General features: G+C 50.3%; 1 protein-coding gene and 1 long non-coding RNA gene across 2 annotated transcripts; one reads left to right on the top strand and one right to left on the bottom strand.

Annotated features, from left to right (window-relative positions):
• The first annotated feature begins 1,052 nt into the window (after positions 1 to 1,052).
• LOC149864866 (uncharacterized) lies at positions 1,053 to 14,245 on the top strand. The gene is made up of 3 exons (XR_016442605.1): positions 1,053 to 1,149; positions 13,958 to 14,038; positions 14,138 to 14,245. It is a non-coding gene; the product is annotated as an uncharacterized LOC149864866 (long non-coding RNA).
• Positions 5,249 to 7,719, bottom strand: DLX5 (distal-less homeobox 5). Its single transcript, XM_090046973.1, has 3 exons — positions 7,188 to 7,719; positions 6,460 to 6,644; positions 5,249 to 5,985 (listed from the first exon to the last, which is right to left on the bottom strand). The coding sequence occupies exons 1-3, from the start codon at positions 7,540 to 7,542 to the stop codon at positions 5,668 to 5,670; spliced, it is 858 nt and encodes a 285-aa protein (XP_089903099.1). The 5' UTR covers positions 7,543 to 7,719; the 3' UTR covers positions 5,249 to 5,667.
• Positions 14,246 to 26,608: the final 12,363 nt, after the last annotated feature.

Here is a 26,608-nt window from a genome sequence, read left to right as displayed (position 1 = left end):
TTGAGAGCCGACGTGCAAAGATACCTGCAGCAAAAGAGACTTCCCCGTAGCTCCCGTTACAGATTCCAGAACAAGAAGCCCGAATCCTATTGCTTACGTAGAAATAACCCCACTAAACAGGACAGAGGTCGGACTCCCTAAAACAGTGCTCTACAAATGACACAAGTAACCCCGAACGTGTGAACAGACAAAGCTGAGCTCTGCGGTGAAGTAGGCAAGAAATAAAAAAACTTACCCCCAGTGCAAATCTGTTAAGCAATGATCAGGGTCTAGAAATCTATACTGAACAGAAGCAGTGGAGAATATTTTTCTGAGTCTCAGGGCAGAAGCTCTTTCGCTATATTCTTGGTTGAGTGAGCACATCCAGGTGTGAAATTGTTTGCACACCCCAGCACCTCTTATATTGCCAGCAAAATTAGCTGTTATTACTGTCACTGTTTAGTGATGGTTAGCTTGATAAAAAAAACTGCTGTAATCAAGACCTGGCGCATCTTTGCAAATTACAGATAATTGTAAACGTCCAGATTATGATAATAGCATCCTAATCCAGCCTGCAATATAATTATTACAGAGTGTTACATCTGAAACTGTCCAGTAGGGCTAATTCAGCCATTATTTAGACCCTATTTTTGCACTGCAAATGGGCTGCTGAGTTGAAAATGTACGATTGTAATTTCACGGGGCACTCAATGAGTAATGGTATAGGAAGAGAAAAATACAAAAGTGAAATGTGAACAGTAGCGATCAAATCAAACTCTGAAGGACAAAAGACTGTTTGATTCATAGGGGATAAGAAGAGCGGGAATTAAGAAAATAGCAAATCAGTGGTCTGCAGCGTTACGTGTCCAAATCTCAGATCGTGCGAGCGCGTTGTGTATTCAGGGGCTGATGCTTCTGCTAGCTGATGTCTCAGATCACCCCTCTCGCGGCTCATCCCTTCCCAGGCACTATTTCCCTAGTTACCAAAAAAGGAGGCCCCGCGCTCCCTCCCACACCCTCAGGAACGCAAATTTGCCAGCCAAGTGCTTGCTTTTCTCGCAGGCGCCCGGGCCCTCCGCGCACCGCTGGCACAGCAGCAGCAATGTTTGCTTCCTCACAATAAATAATCACGGCCACACAAACACCCGGGCGCAGCCGGCCAGTCCGCAGGTGAGTCTAGGGCCCCTAGGCCTCCGCTCAGTTCCCACGCGCTCCGCGGGAGCCCTCTAGGAAATGAGCGCAGAGCCTCTTAATTGCAATTAATTAAACTAAGGGAGCCTGCCTAAGCCGACTGCCTGCAGCTAGGCAGGGGGACCGCTTGGGCCACTCGCCGGAGGCCCCCCCCATTAGCCTTTATTGACCTCGAGTGTGAAAGGCGTGAGCCTGCTCCAGCTTTAATGGGTCAGATCATCAGTGGCGCGTGTTCCGTGCCCGGGGCCGGCCCCTGGGAGGACAGCGGTGGCCGCCACCTCCGGCCGCGGGGAGCGGGGAGCCGGGTGGGTGAGTGCGGCCCCGCCGAGCCCCGCGCCCAGGGCTGGCACGGAGCGCCCGGCCCGGCCCGGCCCGGCCGCAGCACGTGGGCGCGCGGCAATGCGCATCCTTTCATGTGCATCTTTGTTCGCGGAAATCGATGAGGAGGGGAGCGCGGGGAAAGGAGCGGATCAATGGCGACCGCCAGCCGGAAGCCTCCCAAGTGCGTTATTATGGCACACATCACAGAGGAGAGGTTCTGACTCCGCGGGTCAGTAGGCAAACGGAGGCAGATGAATGGATCCCAGCTCGGGATCTGGCCCTTCTTTGTCTCTGTTGCACCAGGGTGGAACTGCAGGGGTTTTTTGTTTTGTTTGTTTTTTTAAACCACACATCTGAAGGGGTTTTGGAGGGCAGAAATCAGAAAAATGCTCCCCCCCCCCTTCCGTTCCCGGCTTGCTGAGCCGGGTCTGGTGCCTGGCTACGTCTTTCCCAGCATCGGAGTGAGCTGGAACTTCCCGGCGACCCCGAGGGGTTTGCTGCGGTGAAAGGTCCCCCCCCGCGTTTTGTTTGTGTGTTTGTCTGAATAGACATCTCGGTGCAAGACGTGGACCAGGCTCAACCAGGCATCTCTTCCTGGCAGATAGACTCCTGCGCTGATCCTCATAAATCACTTGTAAACAGAGGCCCTGCAGAACAAAGGACAGAAACATTTCATTGCCCTAACGCAGAATCTCCCTTTAAAAAAAAAGAGAGAGAGGAGGCTTAATGCGAAGTCCCCGGTTCCTATCTTCACGGGTCTTGCTTGACCTATAAAACAGGTTATTACATTACTGCAGGCACCGCTCAGATGCCTGGCAGCAAGGAGGGTTGCTTGACTTCCCCCCCTCCCTTGACTTTCCCGAAGCAATAGATATACTTTCTGTAATCCAGAACCCAGCAACCTAAAGTCTGTCAGACGCGAAATTGCGTGGTAGAAATATTTAATCAATACCACATGTGCGATGCACGTTTATGATATATTCCTGCCTCGACGCTGCCAGATCTGAAATGTGCAACGTCTGGAGGCCTGAAATGTCTATACAAAGGACTGGGGCAACTCGGGATAATTTATTGGGAAGCTGGAGAGAAGTGAAAGCGAGGAAAAAAAAAAAGTCTGGCTGGGCTTTCTGTGCTGACAGGTTGGGGTGCGTGCGTGCGTGTGGAAGGAAACTCGGGTACCTCTTGCAGGACAAGCCACCCCCATCTGGAGAAAGTGCGGAGGGGGGTTGGAGGGAGGTACCTAGTGGGTACCCGGGACAGGCGAGGACTCTTTGTCTGGCCCAGGGGAGCCCAGCAGAAGCACATCCCTATGGTCGGTGCGTGTCGGGGTGGGGGCAGCTGAGCAAGCTTTTCTTTCTGCCGGCGCTGGGCGGAGAGATCTGGTGTCCAGCTGGCCCGGCTGGGGCTGCGTGTGTGCTGCGCTCAGTCCCCGAGGGCGAGCCCGGCAGCAGGGTGGATCTGTGGGTGGGAGAGCTCCAGGGCGGATGCGCCGCCAGATCAAGGGCAGCAGGGGCTGTGGCTTGCTCTCTGTGCGTGTGTGTGTGTCTAAGGCCCTGCGGCTCAGCCCTGGAGCCGCTCGGCACCCGCAGGAATGCAGCTCCTCTCGGCTCCCCGGGTTGCCCCAGCTCCACATGGAAGTGGCCGCCAGGAAGGGCGGGGGGAGGGGGAAGCAGGAATCCGCCGAGCAGGAACTGAGCGTCAGACAAAGGACAGTTCATGCGATCGCTCCCGGGAGAGGCCGGGATGGAGTGGCACCAGGGCGCGGGGCTGGCTCCGGGCGCGGACAGACGGCCCGGGCGGCGGCGGGGCGGGGGACGGGGGCGCCTTCAGGCCGGGGGACGCACGTGTGCGCGCGCACAACCGCATCCACTGCGCGCTTACTCCAGCACCCTGCGCTGGAGCGGGGCTGGGGCTGGCCGCCTCTCCGGGGCGGTCATGTGAAACGGCGGCCTGGGGCAGGGGTCGGCGCCTTCTGCAGCTGCAGCTGCGCGCGTCGCTGCTCCCCGGGCTGGAGCCCTGCAGTGGATCCCCAGTGACACCTTCTTGAGTGGCTGGGGCTGGGCTGAGCAGCTATCGCCACCATCACCATCATCATCATCACCATCCCAAGCAGGAGCGAAATCCGCACTAGCCCAGAAGTCAAACATCTCGGCGCAGCTGGCTCCGTCCGCTCCGGAAAGGGAGCCGCTGCCTTAATGACAAGCTATGCAATGCCAGCCGCAGGCTTCAAGGCCAGGGTTGACCACACGGGGCCCTTTCGCGCCCCTCTATATCGAGGCGCCAGAGATGAGGCATCCTCCCTCGGAGGGGTCCACCTCCCCTTGGCAGGGTGTCACCAACCCATCGGCCCCGAGGCAGGCAGGCCCAGCCAGCCCTGGAAAATGCACTTCCCCGCCTGTGTCCAACCCGGGGGCTCTGCAAAGGTGAGGCTACCCGGGGAAGGGCAGCCTGCAGCGGCTCCCCAGACGCCCCCCAGGCCCCGCTCCCACAGCGGGAAGCAGGAGCGAGGGGGCTCTGGGCGTGGGTGGGGGGAGCTGGAGCCTAAGCTTCGCCGCCCGTGGCAGTCAGGGAGATCCCGGGAACCTGGAAACTATGCAGGAATGCAGTGACACTGCCAGTGATCCTGGTAGTAAGAAGTCATAGTTACAGTGCTAGGAATAAGCCTAATAGTCGTCGTCCTCTCCTGTCTCTGCACCACGTTTGACCATTTCGTTACACGTGCTTGGGGTCCTTTATTGTGCTTGCCAAGGTCTGCCATTGTACATGTGCTTTCAAGCAGCAGAGTAATAGTAATAATGCTAGTAATAGTACTAGTGATAGTAATGTGTCATAGTAATAGTGATAGCGACAGGAGTAATTGTGATAGGAGTAATAAGTAATAGTAATGAGTAATAGTGATAACAGTAATAATGGTGGTGATAATCATATTGAGGTTGAGGATACCAGTACTACTACTACTACTAATAATAACGGCAAGTGCTTGGTGCCAGAAGCGGAGCAAGTTGCCCGCAGCCCCTGAGAGGGATATTTCAGGCAGGGCGGGGGGGGGGGGAGGGGCGGGCAGGGGTGCCCCAAGCCCGTGTGTCACACAGGCCCCAAGGCAGGGTCTCGTGCGCCAACCTGTCTCCCCCGGCGGGCCGGGCTCCCGCCTTGCCAGACAGAAGTGGCAAAGGAGGGTTGGGGAAAAAGTGCAGGGAGAGGGCGGCGGAGGGCGGGGAGCCTGCAGGCAGAGAGTGCCCCGGGGCCCTCGGGGCAAAGCCTCTGGCCCGTTTCTGGGCGCCGCCGGAATGAAGCCCGGGGCCGGGCCCGGCCGAGCACTGCTCTTCCCGCCCCGGGGCGGCGGCCGGTCTTTGATCGGAGAGGTGGGCTCTCGGGGGCAGGTCCGCGCCGGGTTTCCCAGCCCCCTTCTTGCCCCCTGCCGCCCCCAGGGCTTAGTCCGATGCTCCCAGCCGCCGGCACGGAGGCGCTAATAATGGGGCGTGGGGGTGGGGGTGTCCCTCCAAAACCCTGGCAACGACGCGCCGGAGAGGGCTCGGGCCCTGCTGGATTTCCAGCTCAGTTTTGCGCGATCTCCTGCTTGGTTCAGCTCCAGCGTCACGGGAAATTGCCTTTGAAAACCAAACGGATCCACAGGGCCTGATCCCCTCGGCGCCCCACCCCCGCCCTGCATCCCTCCAGCATCAGTTCCTCCCCTCCAAGTCTTCCAGGCGCCGGCAAGAATTGGCTGTGGGGGGCAAGGACTGTGGTGGTGGAAATAATTTTATTTCTTCAGAATATACAGTTTAATTCCTCTATCTACACGTATTTACAGGGTTAAAATAACGTTGGAAAAAAGTCTCTGGCAAAGTTGAGGTCATAGATTTCAAGGCACCATTGATAGTGTCCACAGCTGAGCAACAACAAAAATAATAATAATAAAATAAAATAAAATAAAAGAGGGGCGGGGGGAGGGGGAGAGAAACCCTCCCCAGGTCCGTCTGTATAAAAGAGGGAGGGGGTTGCCTTTGAAATGCAATAAGTTACATGCACAAGCGTTACACATGGACCCCTTTGTCTGGTCTCCCTCTCCAACCCCCCCGGCCGCTGCTTCCAGCCCTTCCGACGGCAAAACCCCGGCGTCCGAGGAGGGGCAAAGGCCCAAAGGAAAAGCAAGGGCGAGGCCCCCCCGAGCGGCCCCTAGTAAATCGTCCCCGAGGCGAGGGCGAGCGGGTGCTGCAGGGCGCCGTGGGGCTGCAGGTGGGAGCCCGGGTACCAGGGCGCGGAGTTGTCCAGGTAGCCGGCGGCGGGCGAGGGGTTGGAGGCGGCCGGGTGGCCGTGGCCGTGGGGGTGGTGGCTGAGCGATCTGGACGAGCCCTGAGATTCCCACACGGCGGGGGACTGCGGCGAGTTGCAGGCCATGGGGTCGCTGGAGCTGGGGCTGTGCTCCGGGGGCATCTCGCCGTTTTTCATGATCTTCTTGATCTTGGAGCGCTTGTTCTGAAACCAGATTTTCACCTGGAAGTGGGGGAGGGGGGGGAGGGAGGGAGGAATCAGCAGGGCCAATGCGGGAGGTCTCGGGGTGCCCTGTCGGGGGTGGGGGGGCCGCCACTGCCCTCCTCCACGTGAGGCCCGCGGCCCTGCAGGAGCAGCTTGTCAGACCCATCTGACACCCGGCGCGTGCCCTCGGCCTGCCGCGGCCCCCCCGGGAAGCCGGGCCGCCTCTGCACCTCCGGAGGGAGCGGGGAGTCGCAAGAGGCTGCCCCCGCGGAGCAGCCAGGCCGCCCGAGCCTGCAGGGGCCGGCTGCGACCCGGATCCAGCTGGCAGGAAGCCACCTCGCCCACGCAGCCAGGCCGGCTCTGGGGTCGGGCAGTGCAGGGACCAGCGCAATTCATCCCGGCTGAGGGGGAGGGGGGCGAGCCCGAGCTCCCCCCGGGCAAACGGGATCGGGCCCGGGGTCGGGGGGGCGAGGGGCCGGGGCTCACTCTTACCTGCGTCTGAGTTAGTCCCAAGGAGGCGGCCAGCTCGGCTCTCTCGGGCAGGGCGAGGTACTGCGTTTTCTGAAACCTCCGCTGTAAGGCAGCCAGCTGGAAGCTGGAATAAATAGTCCGGGGCTTGCGAACTTTCTTTGGTTTCCCGTTCACCATCCTCACCTCCGGCTCGGCCACCTCCTTCTCTGCGCGGGAACGGGAGAGAGCGGGTCAGCGGGGAGCGGAGCGGGGCCCGTGCGGTGCGGTGCGGCCCAGCTCTGCCCGCTCCGAGCGGACGGCGCCGGCGATTCCCCCCGGCCGTCCGGCCCGGGAGGCAAAGGGCCCGAGCAGGCAGCGCCGGGCCGGGCCGGGCCAGGCTGGGCCGAGCCGGGCGGACAGAGAGCCCATTATCCCGGGGATCAGGCTCCGCTCTGCCGCGGGTAGGCTCGGCCGCGCCTGGGAGCCCTCCCTGCCAGGCTCAGCCACCGAGGCTGAAGCGAGGGCAAGCAACCACGTACGCGGGCCAGGGGGGCTGTGCTCGCTTGCCTCGGGATCTAGTGGATCCCAGCGGGGGAAGCCCGGGGGATCTGGCGAGCAAGCGCCTGTGCGCCGGGTGGAAGGGCGGCGGATGCGGGGCCCTTGCAGGCTGGAAAGACCGCTCCGCGCCGGGGTGCCGGGCCCCACCGCATCCCGGCTGCGGGGAGGGTCCGCGCCGCGCCGCGCCGAGCCCGGGGCCCCGGGGCGCTCACCTGGCTGGCTGGCCGAGCCCTGCACGCGGTTGTAGGCGCCGCCGTACTGGTGGTAGGGGCTGGCGTAGCCGTAGTCCGCGTAGGCTTTGGCGGGGTAGGAGCCGGCGGCGCCGCTCATGCCGTGGTACTGGTACTGGTAGGGGTTGAGCGCCTTGCCGTAGGAAGCCGAGGTGGGCGAGCAGTAGCCGTGCGCGGCTCCCCCCGCGGGGCTGTAGTAGTCGGGGTCCGTGGCCGAGGACTCGGGCAGCGTGGGCGACTCCTGCGACGGGTGGTGCATGGCGGGCGCCGTCTGGAAGGGAGCCGCGAACTCGGCGGCGCGGACCGGGGGCGCCCGCCTGTCGAACACGCCGGTCATCGCGGGCCGCGCCGGGCCGGGCCGGGCCGGGCCGGGGGCGCTCAGCGCCGAGCAGACATGCCTGGGGGAGGCGGTGGAGTCTCCGCGTCTGGCGGCGGCGCGGGCAGACTGCTGGCTGCGGCGCAGCACAGGCTTGGTTAAATCCTTAATTGCGCTCTTACGCACAGCGGGGAGGCGCGGGTGCCATTGGCCAGAGCAGGCGGGAGCAGCCGCACGCTACCTCGCCCAGCCAGTTCCGCACGACAAAGCTCTGATCGCTCGGACCGGCCCCTCCCCCCACCCCTCCTGGGCTGGGTTTTTTTCCTTCTTTTTTTCCCTTTTTTCCTCCTGTTTTTTTTCCTGAGCAGCGTCGGGAGCCGGGACTTGTTGGCGGGGCCGGGGGCAGGGCCACCCCCGCCCGGGGCCTGCGGGGGGGTGGGGGTGGCCCTGCCGCCCCCTGCTCTTAGCGAGACCCCGCTCATCCGCCCGGGGCAGGGGAGGGCGGCGTGGAGCTACCACGCGGGATCGGCTGTGGCCGGGGGGGGCTCGGCACGCAGTAAAGGCCGTGGCGATCGTGGTCCCCGGCCGTGGGGGGCTGCGGGAAAAGCCGCAGCAGCCCCGGCCCGGGCTCCTCCACAGCGCCCCGGGGCGCGGCCCTCCCCGCCTGGCTCAGCCCCAGCATCCGGACCAGGGCCACGTCCAGCCCGGCGGGGCGGGACGGGACCTCCGCTCCCCGGCAGCGCTCGTGTCCCGTCCAAGCCTCGGCGGTGCCACGCGAGCGCCCCGCCCGCTCCTGCCGCCCTTGGCTCTTGTGACACGGGGTGCCCCGCCGGACCATCCCGAGCGCAGCGCAGCGCCGGCCGCGGCGGGCTGAGCCGGGTCCCGCTCCCTGCGCTCACCGCCCGCTTCCCTTTATTCCCAACGAGAGCCCGCGCCACCCCGCTGCTGTCGCCGCCCTCGGGGCAGGGGCTCCGCTCCCCCCGCCGCCCCGTCCGCGCCCGGCAGCCGTAACCCCCGTGTCCCCTCACACAGGCGCGGAGCCCGCTCCGCTGACGCCGCGAGGCATTTCACGGCAGCCCGGCACAAACGTATCGGGGTTTACTAGACATCCAGGAAAACGAACTCGGGGTTGTTTCCAGTGACCTGAGCACCCCCCCCCCCGGTGTGGATGCTGTTTGCTCGGGCCGGGCTACCCCGTGTGCTGCGCCCGGACGCATTGTTTGCTTTGGGGAAAAAACGTCCGCGGCTCCTGCAAAATCTCCATTGTAAAGACTTTGTTTTTGCAGGGGCGGGAAGTGGGGGTTTACGACTGGGGGTGGGGATGAAAAGGTCCCGGTTGCAGCCAGGAGGTAGGGACTGGGGGAAGGGAGGGAGCGGAGAGCGGGCAGCTCCTTTGTGCCATAAATTCCAGGCGCTGCAACTTCCAGCGCGCCCGGGCAGGGCGGCAGCGGCCAGAGCCGGGACCGGGTCCCGGCCCCGCGGGCGCTGCAGTCGCGTGTCCCGCTGCCCTGCCGGGCGTCCCGCTCGCTGGGCGCTCGCACCCCTCCCAGGGGCGCAAGCAAGAGCTGCCTAGACAGCGGCGCCCCCCTTCTCCCCGCGCTTGGCAGCCGGCTCCGGGGGGAAGGAGCCGGCTCCGCGGTGCCAGGGCTCGGGGCTCCCGGGCCGCCGGCCATGCCCGGGCTCGCAGCACCACCCGGCGGCGGAGAGGCGCTCCTGCGCGCCGCCCCCCGCGGCCCTACCTGCCAGGGCCGCCCCGCTCCCCCGCGCCGCCCCCCCGCGGGTTGGCTCGGCACCTTCTCTGGGGAGACGGGCTCGCCCTCCCCTGCGGGGCCAGACTGAGAGGCGGCAGCAGCGGCTGAGCGGGGCGGGGAGAGACGCGGGGAGGGATCCGCTGCCCTGGCTCCCCGCAGCCTCCCCCCAGCTGGGCCGGGCCCCGGCTTCCTGCTGTGGCCGCGGCTCCCCGGGAGGCGGGTCAGCGGCCGGGGGCACCTGGGTGCTCTCCCCTGCCGTCCACTGCCCACCGCTGCTGGGCCAGCCTCCTGCTCCGCGCGGGCTGCCCGCAGAGGGGGCAGGTGCCGGGGGCTTTGTGCTGCCCGGCGCAAGGGTTACGAGGGGGTGAGCCGCCCCACCCCATGAGAGACGAGAGCCCCCCTGTAAGATTTGAAACTCAGAACCTGGGGGGCTCCAATTTTATTAGGGCATCGTGATGGGCAGCCCTGTTTTTTTGCAGACCCCTCCTCAAGAGTCAAAATGTAATTTGAACCCGGGTGCTGCCTCTTCTGGAAGCTCTGCAGGGGGCTGAACATTTCCGCTCAAATCTGTCTTTTAATGGAAACCTGAGTTGTCACCCCCACCCCCCAACTCCCCCCTGCTTTTAATAGAAAAGAATGGATTTTTTTTTTGGCCAAACTATTTCAGGGAAACTTTTTTGGCTTGGGGTGGAAACCAAAAGCTTTCCACAGAAGCGGTTCCATTTGGGGCTGAAACCTTTCCATTTTAAGACAAAATGCTTTTGCTTTTCAGACAAAACCTTTTGGGTTTTGACTTGATGGCAGAAAATCCCTGGTGTTTGAGCTTTTTTGCCAGAGACTTTAAGAAGTCCAGGGAAAATGTTGATGGAAATGCAAGTTTGTCATTTTTAGAACCAGCTTTTGTCACGGAAATTATGAGACCAGCTTTTGTTCCTTGCTCTTAGCATACCGATAGGTGTAGAGAAAACCCAGGCTCCCATAGAATCGACACTATTGCATCAGCTTGAACTTAGGATAAGTTTTTCAGCACAAACTTACTTGTGCCCACACACAAAAGTTCTTTTTTATTTTTCATTTAGCTGGTATTTTATCCCACTTAAATCAATCAGCTTTGGAAATGACATCACTGTTTCAGACATCACTATCCTGTGCATGCATCCTTATATTTCCCATTAATTGTACAGCTTCAGGTAATCCTCCCACTGCTATCCCATGTTGCATTGCTTCACAGCCAGAGGAGCCTTTCTTATTACTTGAATTTTCCTTCCACTGTACCAGAGTCATCTTGACAGATGATCTCTCTAATAAAATTACAGTGCACAGCCAAGCACCCGCAATTGCAATTGCAGCTCATGGCAAGGGATGTGGTCTATGTTCCTTATCAGCATTTACCTTTGCATGGCCATTTCTTGAAGGCACACATGTTCTTTGTTTTCTGGCATGTCCTATCCCACCATAAGTAGAATCAATAGCATGTGAGCCTGGTCCCTCTCCCTTTAGCCACTAGAGAAATTTGATAAGCTAACTACCAAATTACATGCCTGTAACACCATCAGATCCACACAGAACATGCTTTCAATGATACACAGGTCTGCTAATAATAATTTGAATTAGCCTTGTTCTTGAGGCTACTCTGTTACCATCACCACAAGCGAAGTACCACTGTGAAGATCAATATTAAATAATCCCAGTGATGCTAACAGTCTTCTTTTGCAATCCCACGGTACACTGTGTGGGCCCAGTGTATTACATACTGCACTCCACTACACAGGAGGACAAGCTGGACAAAACCATTTAGTTCCAATGATTGTGCTGCACACAATGCTGAACAGTTGCATGGTGTTTTCACACAGAATACCTTCCCTTTTCATGGTTTCCTCTGATTACATCAACAATATTGGCTCTCAAAGACCAATTCACAAGCATGCTGCCAGCAGGCATGTGGCTGGTGCTAGTATTTGTATATGTCAGTGGTCTCCAACCTTTTAAAGGTGAAGATCACTTTTTGAAGTAAAGTGCAATCCAGGGTCTAGTGCACCCCCCCGGCACCCCTACTCCTTGCCCCCCTGCCCAGCAGGTCAGTCTGTTGGGGGGCAGAGGGGGCAGATTGAGACCCCTGTGGTGAGGGAGGTAGTGGGGCAAGGGTGAGTGAGGCACAGGTGGCTCATCCAGGGGTGTGTGTGTGTGTGTGGGGGGGTGGTTCCTGCCACTGCATGTACCCTGGCAAAAGCCTGGGGGCACATGCCCCCTCGATCTGTGTGTGGGACAAGGCGGCTGCTGCTGCATGCTGGGCTTTGCACCCTGGGCTTTGCGCCCTGAGCTGCAGTGGGGCTTAGAGCACAAAGCCCAGCATGCAGTGGTAGTTGCCTCACCCTGCCCACAGATCAGGGGGCACATACCCCCCGCAGTCTCTGCTGGGGTGCGTGCAGTGGTAGGAGCCCCTTTGTGCACCTGGACAAGCTGCCCATGCCCCAACCATCTCTTGGCTCAGCCCAGCCTGGCCCCCGTTCACCCGGTGGTAGGGGACATGGAGGGGTTTGTCCCACTCACCTGGCCTGGCCCCGGTGGCAGGGAGCATGACTTAGCTCAGCCATGTGCATCCCACCACTCATGTCCCACCACTCACCACATGCATCCCGCTGCTCCTGCTCACACAGCCTCTGGCTAGCCCCCCAGACTGAGATCAACTGTCAGGGGCTCCCCAATCAACCGGTCAATTGCAATAGAGTAGTTGGTGACTATTGGTCTAGGTGGAGGAGGAGATGCAGAGCCATCTGATTTGACCATAAGCAACTTTCTAATGCATGACTATATGTTTGAGTAAATGGATGAAATGGGCATCCATCAGAAAAGCAAGCAATGCCATGAGATGTTTAAAAGGCTGAAAATCCTATAGAGTACAACCAGGGCAATAGAATGGATCTGATCCCAGAGGTAAATCTTTCAGTGATGGGCTAAGCAGAATTCTCTTATGTTATAGAGGAGGTGCCACGGTACAGCAGACATGGTGACCTGACAAGACTAGAAAGAAGGATTTTGGATATATGAACCCAAGCAGATCAAAATGACAAAGGGGCCCAACCAGATCCTGGCAATTTGGCTAGAATTACATAATCTTTCTGTGGAGTTTCAGGATCTAGAGGTAGCAGCTAGCTGGTTCAGCAAGACAAAGAATTTTTTTCGTTTTTCTCTCTACACATTAAATGTTCTACTACAGTCTGATTTTTCAAGCGGAGTGGCTAGTGGAGAAGCTTTTGGATTCTTACGAACATTACTATTGTTTCTGTGTGAGAGCACACATGCTCTCACAGATTGTGGCTGGCCATCCATAGATACCAAAGATTAGGCCTGCTCATTCGATCACCAGTGTGGCTACGGGCTGGAGCTAGTGTTTCACGTTAGCACCAAGTGTGACCAGGGAGGTAGAGAGGAGTCCTGGAGCTGATTCACTTTCAGAATCCCTTGGTGGAATTTTGACTGAGACTGTCAGAATTTTTCACTTGGTGCCCACTGCAGTACTGCTCTTTCATGTACCAGTGGAGATCAAAGGGCATGGGTACAAATACTACCTTCATAATGCACTAGTAAGTAGATGGGCTTCTCCATTATATGCTCCCTGAACTATTAGAATGGCTCAGGAGTCTAGTCAAGAAGTAACAAAGGTATGGTGAGATCAGCATGACAGAGAATCAGTTACTCAACCTTCTTACTAAGCATAGGTGGAACAGTGTCTTCAGCTACAAGCAATTATGGATCCAACCCATGGGGGTCTTCATGAAATACTACAGCCTGTATTGTGTAAGCAATTAAAACAGATTATTATAACAGTCAATTAAAATATATTAATCTAGGTTTGAAACCTGAATAACGAGCCAATAGGCTTTAAGATATCAGTTAAGTTTCTGCCTACCCTGAAGTCATGACTGAGGTTTGTGACAAGCTCTGTATTTATCCCTCCTGATTTCTCATGCCAGTATTAATGGACAACTGACCTGAGGTTTGGAAATGCAGTCTTTTCAAGTTCACCAGCCCCTTCCCCTTGTGGGAAGAAAACCTGACATCACCGATAATTGACTCTTGCTGCTCAAGAAGGAATTGTATAACAACTGTGACGTTCTCAAATGTAGAAGGAAGAGATTTTTTTTCGTCTTCCTTTTTTTAATTGATTTTAGCCTTCTTGGATGAAAAATAAACCTACTCTACTCTAATATTCCACTGGCCTGCTCCAAATTAACCATATATACAGCTATCCTTATATTCATGTATTATTAATATGTTTTGCAAATGGTGTCCTTTTCTTATCATTTGTGAAGACCTTAAGTTATTTAAACACGGAGGGGGTTTTCTTCTTTAACTTAGAATTCTTAATGGGGTGTTTCTCTTGTTATAGAGTTAAAATAGTGCTCCTGGTTGAGTTAGATCTGCTGTACAGGTCCTGCCATCTGTTGATGACTACAGCAACACCAATATGCTGGTTTGGAGGATGCCACACTTTTTAAAATTTGTTGAGAAATAGAGTACCTTCTTTATCTGTCACTCACTTCTTCTGCATCAAGATCCATCCACATAAGTACCTACATGAGGAAAAGATTTCTGATAACAGCAGAAAAAAAATCAGGTTATAAATAAGGCACATGTTTTCAACAATTTACCTTGTGATATCATGACTTCTTTATCCCTTGCAGTCTTCAAATCATGATCAGGTCTGTTCCTAAAAGATATGCTCCAGTTCAAACATATTATGAGTTTGCTGCAGAAATTACTGGGTGAGTAATAGCCTGCATTATTTAGGAGGTCAGATTTTATGATCATAATGGCAACTGGTCCTCGAAATAAATGAATCTTCTTCTATCACTCTTTTGCAGATTTCCTGAGATATTAGTTATTTTTTCCTGTGTGCTGCAAATACACTCCATATGGCTAATTCTGCATTACCTCTGGTTCTAGAGATCTTCAATATTCCAAATCAAGGCCACATGGTTATGTTTCTATTTTGCTTTAAGACTACATTTTCTTTCGGTACTCAGGAGATAACAGGGGCGGTTCTTCTAGAAGGCAATTAATACTTGCTTCTATCCCTTGAAAAGGCAGAAGATCTCTTCTATTTGTTGTACCATAGTCTTAATCCACATTCTAGTAGATGCTTGAGGAATATTTGCCTTTATTTGCCACTGTTCTGCACCAAACCTACATATGACATTTGTGTCACGGTAGAATATGGACAGCAGACAGAAATTGTCTAATATATGATTTGACTTAAATATGACTCCATTCATTTGCTTCACCCTTACTTATAGACTCGGCTTGGTGTTTGGGAGCAAAATCTGGCCGCAATAAAAGAAGCTTAATGAAGATATATTTTGTTACCTTTAAATAAAAAATAACATTCTGTATGATGTGAAAAGATAAACCTAAACAGACTACAGATACACAGAAATGTTATGAAAATGTTGTAGTTATAACTAGAAATATTCCTTCCTCATGGTCACATGTTAATGAAGCAGAATTTCATTTACCTGTTACACCTTCAAGTACTAAATATATTACAGACCAATTTTATGAATGTAAGTAGCTTTTAACTTAGCACAGTCTAATAACACATTTCTGTTTTGAATAACATTGCTTTGCCATCACAACTAAGTGTTTGGACATGACAAGGATTTTGTATTTTTTAATGATTTTTTTGAATTAAACCCAAACAGATCAATTCTTAAAAAAGATATCCAGAAAACACACAGTGATCACATTGAGTGCTCTTCATCAATTAAATGATCAATTTCTGATACAAAATGCTCACAAAAATCAACATAGAGAAAATCAGATGAAGAAGGAAAGGGGAATATCTCAGTAATTTCTTTTTATCAAATGGTAATCTTACTGGAGACTTCTGACAGTGTCAACATGAAGGAAAATGTTCAAAACCCACTAGGACACATAATGTTAACATTTCAAGAAGTAAAGAAGCTTTGCCAACAACTGACTGAATCTTGGCCTTTGGTCTCAGAAAGTTGTTTTTTAACATTTAATGAATACAATGAAAAGATTTGGCCTCATTGCAATAAAAAATAGATAGATACCTCCTGTAGGTTCATGGGTAGGGTCCTATTCAATTCATGATTTTGCAGTTTTTGTGGAAACCACAAAATGGGCGGTTTCCATGATCACTGAGAAAACTGGCTTTCCTCGTGATTTTGCACAGAATTGCCAGAAAAAAAAACTTACTAAAAATAAAATGCTGGTTCCCTAGTGGAAGGCAGCAGCTGCTGTGGCCCGCTGCACAGCCTTCCCAGGTGGTGGGGAACTGCTGGTATGAAGGGGAGGAGCCAAGATAGATGCCACCCCCTCTTCCCTCTGCTGCTGATTAGGCAAGAGGACTGTCTTTCTGTGGGCTCACCCATCTCCTCCAGTAAGTGGCAATGGGGTGGGGCCACATGAAGGGCAGCTCTCTCCACCAATCAGCAGCAAGTGGCCGGACCGCTGGGTCCCCTCAGCCAATCAGCAGTGTGGCTGGGGTTTGCTGTGAAAAGATTGCAAAAACGGCACTAGGCACCACACACAGTCTGCAATTTTTACTTCCCCTCCATGTGCTTTAAGTAGATCCCTATTTATGGGTCTAATCTTGCATTGAGGTTTAGAAACCCAAGGGACAAATTTCTTAGGCTGAATCATACTAAAGCTTGGTCCACTGGAGGATTTTTTGGGACAGATGAAACCATCTCAGTGCAGAGAGGCCTCCTGGCTTGTGCTATACAGGAGGTGAGACCAGATAAGATCTGCAGCTTTGTAGTTTCAGACTTCCCTCCATCTTCTCTGTAATGTGATTGAAGTCTAATTACAACATGGGCAACACAAGAGCCTCTATCCTGGAATGGAGAGAGACAATACAGCTTAATGCAAACCTCACTGAAGTTTCAGTGAATCTTTTCAGTAGCTTCAATGGACACTGGACAGGGCTCCTTTGTGCTTAAATATCTATATAGGTATAACAGGTGAAAACTTGAATTGACTGTTGGGGCCAGGAGTCCATCAAACTACTGCTGCCATTGCTGCTCTTAAAAACGCAAACATCAAATTAAATTTAACTCCATTCAGAACAAAAACAGCGAAATTGAAAGGAAATATTTCATATGGGCAGGGTATGAACCCAGGAAACATTGGAGACCAGATTAGTTCTTTTAGTAAAATAATGGTTAATCTTGAGGGGTTCAGGACTGAGATGAGGAGAGGTCTTCTTTAATCCTTGCCCACCTTTATTTCACCAACTAATGAAGAGTTTTACATGAGGCTGAAGATCACAGATTTGTACACACTTTGTTTTCATAATTATAACAAGAGAGTGGCATTTATTCACCCGGTGCAAGAGCAAGTGCCTGGGCAAATGCTTACAGTGTGTGATTAAATTCATTCTTTGGAAAGCAGACTTTACACATCACAGAAGAAAACATCTCTGCATCATTTGAATAGAAAAAGAGGCAGCATGACTCACACCTTTGCAAACTGAAAAAGGTATATCCTCCCTCCCAAGTTCAGATTTCATTTTCTTCAGATGAAGTTTTGGCAGTTAGATTTACAACACTTCTATTCTTTTTACAGATCTTTAAATATTCCAACTTAAAAATATCCTTGTACTAAGTTAAAAGGAAAACAACAGGTAGAAAGGAATTCAGAAAGGTTCCAATTTGGCAAAAAAATGGAAAGAGTAAAACTTAAGCAGTTTCTAATAACTATAACCTGTAAATCACTTTAACTTTTAAGTTCGTATTTCCTAAGGCATTATATCTTGTAATATAACAAAGATGAATAAGAAGAAAAAATAAAATTGTCTAAGTTCCCTGGGATTGTTAGAAAATTCTGAGCCATATACCAAAACATGTAGCCTATTATATAAGCTCATATACAGAAATATTATCGTGGTTTACATTTTGGCATTTTTGCAAACTTCCATAATTATGTCATTTTAGTACATTAAAACAAACAGCAAGGAAATACAAAATACTTCTTCTACAGCTGTGTTTACTATCCTAAATGTGTTTTTCTCAACTAGGCAACCAGTCTGAGATAAGAGGTTTCCCTGCTGTGTTACACAGCATAATCAGTGGCGCACATAGTACCCACCTGTCGTATTCCAATGCACAGAAGTAGAAGAAAATTAAAGCAGTAGAATGGAAAAGTCAATAGCTTTTCCAGAGAGACACATTTGACACAGCAATAGACTCACTCACTTTAAAAAATAAATCTTACAAAAGACCCAGGCGTGTTTGTTTAATGAAAATTGTGGTTACTTGGGAAATAAACAAATGGATAACTTTCAACTTTTTAAACCAATCCAAATTTTAATTTAATGTTTAAATATATGTATGAATTATCTAAACTTTTTTACAGATTAGCATGACTTACATAATTAGTCTATACCTTTATTATTTTTTGGTGTAGAGTTGGCCTCTGTCAAAGTGGAAACCTGAAGAACTGATCTGTGGTGATGGGAACTATTCTGAATTTTTGGTAAATGTTGACTAGTCAAAACCAGTAAAAATAGTAAATTTAAAAGAATCACAGCATATTTTTGAAAACTTTCATAAATGGTTTTGACTAGTTCTAATGTCCTCATTTGAAACCGTGTATACTTCTATACATCATTTCTATAGCAGAAAAGATGGTAGAACAGCTGTTGAAAAAATCCTAATTCTAACCTCAGCAATGCTGCTTTCTACTATGCATATGTTTGTGGGATAATGCAGTATTTTAAAAGCACCTAAACTAAGTACCAAGAATTCAAGTCTCATTCTCAAGTGTTTTAGTGTAAGTAGAATTTTTGAATAACTGATCATTCTTGTTCTTTACAAATAACCATCTTGTGTCAACTCAAAGCAAAAAACTTTAACTCTCAAGGAACCCTACAGTAAAAAATAAATTGTTTTGGGTCAAATAAAATGGATTATTTTATTGATGTAAAGCAAGTGTTGAATTTGAACTTTATTATTGTATATTTGAGTGTTTTCATTTTTATTTAAAAACTAGAATGAAAATATTGACATTGCATGTAATTTCAATTTGAAAATCAAAATATTTTATTTAAAAAAGCTGAAATGAAATGTCTATACAATTTCAATTCTTTGGAGGGATTCAACATGAATACTTGGAAAATCTGAGATGAATTCATGAAAAATTTTGGTGCCAACAAATTTGAATTGCTTACTGAAAAAATGTTTCAGATGAACAATGTCAACTGACTAGATTTAGGAGAATAAGTCCCACTGATTTTGCATGAGATTTAGGTTGCCAAATATCTATATCATTTAAAAAAATGAGATTTAAATTCCTAAGTCAAATATATACTTTTGAAAGAATTCCTAATTTGTTTATATTTTAATCAAATGTTGATATCTAACTTTCTTGGGTTCTTTTGAAAATCTTGATCATAATCTCAACTTTCTATTTTATTTAAAATTATTCCTTTTTGATGAAAAGTTATACATCACACTGTAAGCAGGTATTGTTCTCTTTCATGTTCAGAAGATATTGCAATTTTGAAAAGTAAGTAATATATCTGTTGTGAGAAAGATGCTTCATAAAGTTGCAGTTATTAGAAAATGGAAGAAATACTCAATAATGGTTTTGAATGATAATGGTTAAAGGAAGATGGTTAATGTATCACTTTTTTATTTTCTATATCACTCTCAGTAAAAGTCTTCCCAGGCTATCTTGTGGAAACCAAGTGCCGTTCCTCAAAGTATAGTAAATATTTGAAGGTAGAACCCCAGAAAAGTCTTAGTGAAGGAACTAAGGAAGTATTATAACTACTGGTACATCACTATCTAGAGTGTTGTTAATACTAAGGATACAGGCTGAATCAACTAAAGCATTTATTATGGTACTAGATACCATATTAATAAATCAGCTTGTGAAGATGAATGCCTTTGTAACATGGTATGACTATTTACAGTTCCAAATGTATGTGGTCCAGTACAGTGTATCTCAACCCATGGGTAGTGACTCAAAAGCAAGTCACAAGAATATATGAAAGAGTTGTGAACAACCTTTAAAAATGGATTCTCCTTTAAAAGAGTTGTGAACAACCTTTAAAAATGGATTCTCCTTCTTTTAAAGGAGAAAAGCATGGGAAACCGTGGCTTTTCCCTTGCAGGCTAGCAGAATTCCAGCCTGCAAGGGGCTGCTTGGGGCCCCCCAATGCCCCACACACTGGGGGCTGGGGCCTGGGGGCAGGCGGTGGATCGGGAGTGAGGGGCACTGGGTTGGAACTGGCCATCAATGTTTACAAATGTGTCCTTGTCCAAAAAAGGTTGAGAACCACTGGTACAGTAGATACATTGAACACCAGCAAGACAAGGCAGATATGTTCAGTGTCTTCCCTTACACCCACAATAAGAGAAGCTTTCTATAATTGAGGAATATTTCAAGGATCATATAAAGAACCATATGACACATCTACCCTACAGAACAGTGTGGTTGAGTGAGTTACATGTAGGGCAAAAGCCATGAAGTTTCATTTTCTAATCAAGGGTTAGAAAGTGAAGACACAAAGCCCAAAAGAGGAGTGGTTGGCAAGTTTTGAACTGTGAGGGTAATCAACCATTAGGATAGCTGAGAAGGAAACTGGTACATTCATTATCACTTGGGGTTTTCAGATCAAGGCTGGACATCTTTTTAGGGCGGAATTTTCAAAACCATTCAGCGTTAACCTAAATCTACTTCCACTGATATCCATAAGGGTTTACCATTGACCTTAGTGGAGGCAAATGTAGGCCAAATCTAATTCATTTTGAAAATCTCATAAGTAAATGGTATGCTCTGGTTGCAAAGTTAGAAACATGAATCACTGGGGGAAATCATACGAATAGTGTTATGCAGGAGGTCGAACAAGCTAACTGTACTAATCCGTTTTAGCCTATTCAGTTTGTTTGATGTAGTTCTACTTCTACCAGTAACTGAAAATACTTTTAACCTAAAATAGTACTTAATAAATATTTTAAATTGTGAGATAGGTCAGTATCATTACTCTGTATTCCAGCTAGAGAACTGATTGTATAATATTTGTAAATTGCTCAATAAATATGAATATTATTGAAGTCTGGGAGCTATACATTTTTCTTTGAGCTGCTGGCCAGTTCCCTTTCTATCTTCTTTATAAGAGTTTTCTGTGACTGCTTCTGCGCGAGTAATTCTGTGTATGTCAATCACCTGCTTCAATAGGATTATTCTTCTGCATAAGTGTTTCCCACTCTGGAATCTGTAAATTCATGTACCACGTCATTTATTTTCTTTTTGGTTACCTGAAAACTTCAGATAATAAATGCCTCCCTGCATTGTGGTGTAGCATAGAATGGGTACAGTTAACTACAACAATGTTTCCTCAAATAATTTAATCTTTTTAAAGAAATTATGACCACTATAAAATAGAAAAATGGATATAGGTATGTGGCCAGTACACATGATGCATCAACAGCACTGTAACCACTCTGCAGTAGTGTACACAAGAAGTGGATACACAGCATAACATCTACCCTGGTGTAATTTAATAGAATCCAGTGTAGAGCTATTGTAGGAAAAATTGGGTAAATATACACCTGCTTAAGTTATACTGATGTAGGTGTTTTGCATCTGCTTCTATCCAGGGTAGCCTCTGATAAATACACACCATCTAATAGTAATAGACTATTGCTGCTATCTAGGAGCTTTGTGATAGCAACTGCAGCCATAGCTACATCTTAGATTACTGATCTTCTGGTGACTACTTACTGATATTCCTGTCTCCAAAACTAAGATATGCCAGCATTAACGTGCCATGTATCCAGGCCCAGAGTATCTGGAACTTTGAGACTGAAACTAGGAGATTTCATAGTCAGGGTTCAAATTATACTTTGACTCTTGTGGGGGTCTGCAGCGGTGGCAGCCAGAAGCCAGAATAAGCCGCCGGCATTACCACCGCCTGAGATGCTTAGAAAGGTGTGGGGCAGGCTGGGGGCTCTCATCTCTTATGGGGTGGGGTTCAGCCCTTTCGAGTCCCCCCATATTTTGAACCTGTTTATACCCACTTAAGCTGCAGTGCCATTAAGCAGCCGGCCAAATGCCAGCCCTAGCTTGACCTACACCACCCCATGATCTTTTCACTGGAGAACTGGACAACAAAGAGGAGCTGCAAGTCGCTGATTGGAGAACTATAACACCCTCCCATTTCCTGCAAGGCCTTGTCCTAGCAATAGTATTACTGAGTGCAGCTGCTTATGGCTTGCCTGCTTTGACTCCAGTTTGTTTCTTTCTTGGATCTCCTGGCCTGGATTGACTGCTTAATCTGACCATAACCCTGTCTTGATCTTTGGTATGGTATTTCGGAACTTGGACTGATATCTGGCTTTTACCCTGGGTTCCACTCTCATAAACTCTGGTAAGCTTTGACTTTGGCCTCCACTCCGACTAAGGCTACGGACACATTATGTTTATACCAAGAGAATTGATGTTCTTCTGGTAAAAACTACAAATATTCAGCATTCATTCAATTTCTCCTGGGGGAAGCATGCCCCCTCCAGGAGAAAGTTGTCCCAGGTATTAACCTGGGAGATCTTCTTTGCAAGCAAATATGTCTTGCAAGAATGACCACTTGTATGCTGCCCTCCTGGTTTGGTTGTGGAGGGGGGTAGAGGAGAGGGACAAAGTGGGGCAAAGCCCCCTGTCCATTCCCCAGCCCCAGCATTCCCAGTCTAGGGAGCTGGGAGGGAGCTTTGGTGGATGTTCCAGTCTCCAGACTGCTCCTTCCTTGTTCAAGGCCTAAGACTGCCTGTCTATGCCCTGGTCAACCCTCATGCATAGCCTCATCATTTCTACTGAAAGAAATTGACAGTGCATGTGTCTTCATGGCATGTTACTGAGCAAGGAGGGTTTTCATTTTGGTTTTCTTGAGAATTGACCATTAAATGCACAAAGCACTGTTATGCACACAGAGATACTCAGACAGGAAATTAACAGAAACTCTTGATAAATTTATTGGATAAAAAGCTATTTGGCTGGTGAATTCCAGTTTCCCTTTCAAGCTATTTGAGCATGTCTGTCATAACAAACATTGCTCCAAATTGTGGTACCTTTTCCTCTAACAGTTTTTTTGAGCAGTAGTAGAACACACATTGATATAATTTCCTTTCATTTTTTGACACCGTTATGTCTACCATTATAGATTTACACTGACAGCACTTCATTTTGACATCATTATATCATCTCAATAGATTTTGCATTGCGAATACCAGGCGAGTGTTGTGATGATACTACACTAAGTATGGCTTGAATAAATAGGTTATCATCATGATTGCAGGAAAAAGAATCTTATGAAAAGTAATTATTGTACATGCTTAGTGGAAGTGTCTTCAAACCTAAATACTTCAGCCATTTCAAAACCTTCACTCTTAAAAATAGCAACCTTGCCTGTGAAGGAACACATTTAGCCCTGGAGAAAGCAAGCTTATATCCCAATTGTATTAAAAGAAAGTGAGTTAAGTTGTGAAGTCAAGTGTTTAGTAGTTAACAAATGTAGAATTTAGAATGCCCGGGCATCTTTGTGAATCTACATTCTGAGATGGCCTTCAATTACATGGCCATGTACTGTTTTGTCTTACTTGTTTCACCAGAACTCTTCCCTATTCAGGGCATAAGATGGATGGTGTGCAAGGAATTAGATAGTTTCATAGTTAGTAGGGTCAGAAGGGACCTGAGCAGATCATCAAGTCCAACCCCCTGCCATGTCAGGAAAGAGTACTGGGGTCAAATGACCCCAGCAAGGTGTTCATCTAGCCTTGCCTTAAAGACCCCCAAGGTAGGAGCCAGCACCACTTCTTTTGGAAGTTGGTTCCAGATCCTAGCCACCCTGACAGTAAAGTAGCGCTTCCTGATGTCTAATCTGAGTCTACCCTCTGCCAGCTTGTGACCGTTATTCCTGGTCACTCCTGGTAGTGCTTGGGGAAACAGGGACTCCCCCAACGCCTGCTGGTCCCCTCTGACTAGTTTGTAACAGGCCACTAGATCCCCCCTCAGCCTTTTCTTGTGGAGGCTGAACAAGTTCAGGTCCCATAGCCTCTCCTCATAGGCCTGCCCTGCTGCCCCCGATCATGCAATTGGCCCTCCTCTGGACCCTCTCCATGATATCCACATCCCTCCTGAAGTGCGGCGCCCAGAACTGGACGCAATACTCCAGCTGCAGCCTGATCAGTGCTGCATAGAGGGGGAGGATCACCTCCTTGGACCTGCTTCAGATGCATCTGTGGATGTATGACAAGGTGCGGTTGGCCTTCCTGACTGCATCCCCACACTGCCAGCCCATGTTCATCTTGGCATCAGTGATGACTCCAAGATCCTTTTCTGCCTCAGTACTGATAAGAAGGGAGTTCCCCAGCCTGTAGGTATGGTGCTGGTTCTTCCTCCCCAGGTGCAGCACCTCGCACTTGTCAGTGTTGAATCCCATCCTATTCTCCTCCGTCCACCCCTGTAACCTGTCTAGGTCCGATTGCAGCCTATTCCTTCCTTCTAGCGTACCCACATCCCCCCACATCTTGGTGTCATCAGCAAATTTGAACAAGGTGCTTTTTACCCCTTTGTCCAAGTCACTGATAAAGATGTTGAACAGTGCAGGCCTGAGGACCGAGCCCTGGGGGACCCCACTGCCCACATCCCTCCAGGTTGAAAATGACCTGCCACTCTCTGGGTGCAGCCCTCCAGCCAGTTGGTGACCCATTTGACTATGTAGGTGTCGACACCACAGTCCCCCAGTTTTTAATGAGAACGGGGTGAGAGACAGTGTCGAAGGCCTTCCGAAAGTCCAGGAAGACTATGTTCTACATCTATAGCTGCATCTAAGGATTTGGTGACCTGGTCATAGAAGGCCACCAGGTTGGTCTGACAGGACCTGCCTCTAATGAACCCGTGTTGGTTGTCCCTAAGCATAATCTCCCCTGCTGGCCCCTCGTGTACATGTGCCAGAATAATCATTCAATCTCATTACATCAGTGTTCCTGGATTACTTATTGTACACTATGCATTGAATAGGGCTAGTCATTTTTTCATGGCCTTTTCAAGGCATTGATCAGTGTAGTATACAAATGCCTTGCAAATATTGATGATTTTTTCCCCATTGTGAGATAAGAGAATATTATGATTCCCATTTTAGAGAAGGGGAAACCGAGACAAAAACTGTGAACCAATGACAAAGTTTTTATTAAAAATCAAGCTCTTTGGGCCACCAGATTCCTTCAAATTGCCTGATTGGTTAAGCATCCAGAGCACCCAGTGACACAAACAACATGTCTAGTTTTGTCTATCTGCAAGTCAGGCCCCAGCTGTCTCATGTTGGGCACTCATAAAATAAGGAGCATATCTTTCATAGGGGTGCACCAATAGAGATTTTTTTGGGCCGATACCGATGGCTGATTTTTAAGAAGCCATATCGGCTGATACCAATTCGATTCTGATATGGAGCTGGGCAGCTTGGAGATCAGCATCAGGCTGGTAAGTCTGATGTGGGGGAAGGGGTGGGGGAGGAAAGGGGCATGGGGGGGACCGGTTGAGACCCCCACGGTGAGGGCTTAGGCCGGCACTGCTCAGCCAGTGTGAGGTGGGTGCAGAACAGAGCCACGAGAAGCTCATCCAGGGGGCATGTGGGGAGAGGTGGATCACACCCTGAATGCACCCTGGGAGAGCATGAGGGAGCATGCGTCCCTGGATCTGTGTCAAGTAGGGCAGGCTGCTACTGTGAGCTGGGGCCGGGGCGGTGCCAGGCTCTTCCTGGCGGGGTTGGGCCAGGCTGCACTCAGAATGGATGGTGGCAGTTGTCGCAGAGCACTTAGGTGCCCTGCGCCTGAAAGTGGAAACGGCTCGGGAGAGACCCCTAGTGGCAAGAAGGGGGAGGCTCAGCTGACAGTCACCAGGGCAGCACAGGTGCTGGTTGCTAGGACAACCAGTGAAAACCAGCTGACAGGAAGGGGCAGGGTTTAGCCCTTCTTAAGCCCAGGCATGAGGCCAGGAGGGCAGTTCCCCTCTGGTGGCCAAGGAAGGGGGAGCTCAGCCAGTGTAGAGAGAGAGGAGAAGTCTGACTGCATGAGCATCCCCTGGTAGCTGCCATGGGTTGGAGTATTTCCCGGTTAGGGATTGAATGTTGTTCTGAGGCTTCATAGGGGCTCCATGATAGGGTGTGGGCCCCGGTGCCAGAGATGGCACCACATTTTTGGGGTGCATTGACCCCAGCCCCAGTGCAGGCAGTTGTGCAAAGACCCAGTGCAGGCAATTGCACGAGAAGCCAGAGAGCATCCGTGGGGGGTGCAGGCTGCGAGACAAGCCAGAGAGCGCCCGTGGGGCGTGGAATGTGGAATTGACCAAACAATGTCTGGTACATCTGTGAGGCTTGGGGCATGGTACAGGGGTGGCTGGAGCAATGCATAGCCCATAAGGCTGGGGTGCACCGAGTCGCCCAAGATAGAACAAAGACATCAGGGCACTGTGTCAGAGAGGACTAAGGGCAGCCTCCCATAAACACTGTTAATATCAAATATGTGGTGGGCGAAATTGTGAGGGTGCTTTTACTATCACTTTGGCACGGTAGGGGGCCCTAGTGGAGTTCACGACCACCCCTAGGACTCCGCCCTGTGACACAGTGCTTGGAGGGGACTATGGGGGCGGGGGGGGGGGCTACAGCCACCCCAAAATTTGCCATAGCCTCTCCAACCTTCCATCCCAGTGCCACTCCCACCTACCCCAAATGCAGCACAGCACAACTTAGGCCAGTCCCCTCCCGGGAAGAGCCTGGTACAAGCCCCAGCCTCAACCTGCAGCAGCAGCCTGCCCCACCCCATGCAGATCTGTGGGCACACACCTCCTGTGCCTTCTTAGGGTGCATTTAGCAGTGGGAGCCACCCCAACCATGAGCCCCTTGGATGCGCCACTTGCAGCTCTGTCCTGCACCCTGCCTCACCTCAGCTGAGCAGCACCTGCCCCAGCCACAGTCCCTCTTTCACTCCAGGGGCTTCAATCTGTTGTCCCCATGCCCCTTCCCTCCCCCCACCCCTTCCCTCACAACAGACTTACCAGCCAGATACTGGTCTCCAAGCTACTGGGTTGTGCTCCTGGCCCCATGCATGCTATGGCTGTGTGCATGTATGAGGCATTTATGGGCCACATTATCAGCTGCATCAGGCAGAAAAGCCCATTTTTGATACTTTTAATTTTTCCTATATTGGTGCTGATCTGATATGGGACCAATACATCAGTGCACCTCTAATATTTAGTGGTGGATTGCAAACATACTAGTTTACATGTTTTATTCAGTATCATACAGGAAAATGGTA

This window comes from Crocodylus siamensis, chromosome 5, assembly GCF_052110815.1.
Source record: "Crocodylus siamensis isolate JL-2025a chromosome 5, ASM5211081v1, whole genome shotgun sequence".
Lineage (NCBI taxonomy): Eukaryota > Metazoa > Chordata > Crocodylia > Crocodylidae > Crocodylus > Crocodylus siamensis.
This window is presented reverse-complemented; position numbering and strand designations above follow the sequence as displayed.

Excerpts from the sequence above, each read along its gene's own strand:
- DLX5 (XM_090046973.1), bottom strand. The coding sequence starts at position 7,542 with ATGACCGGCGTGTTCGACAGGCGGGCGCCCCCGGTCCGCGCCGCCGAG. Across the intron at positions 6,645-7,187 it reads GGGCTCGGCCAGCCAGCCAG|AGAAGGAGGTGGCCGAGCCG; the intron begins GTGAGCGCCCCG and ends GTTCCCGCGCAG. Across the intron at positions 5,986-6,459 it reads TGGGACTAACTCAGACGCAG|GTGAAAATCTGGTTTCAGAA; the intron begins GTAAGAGTGAGC and ends CCCCACTTCCAG.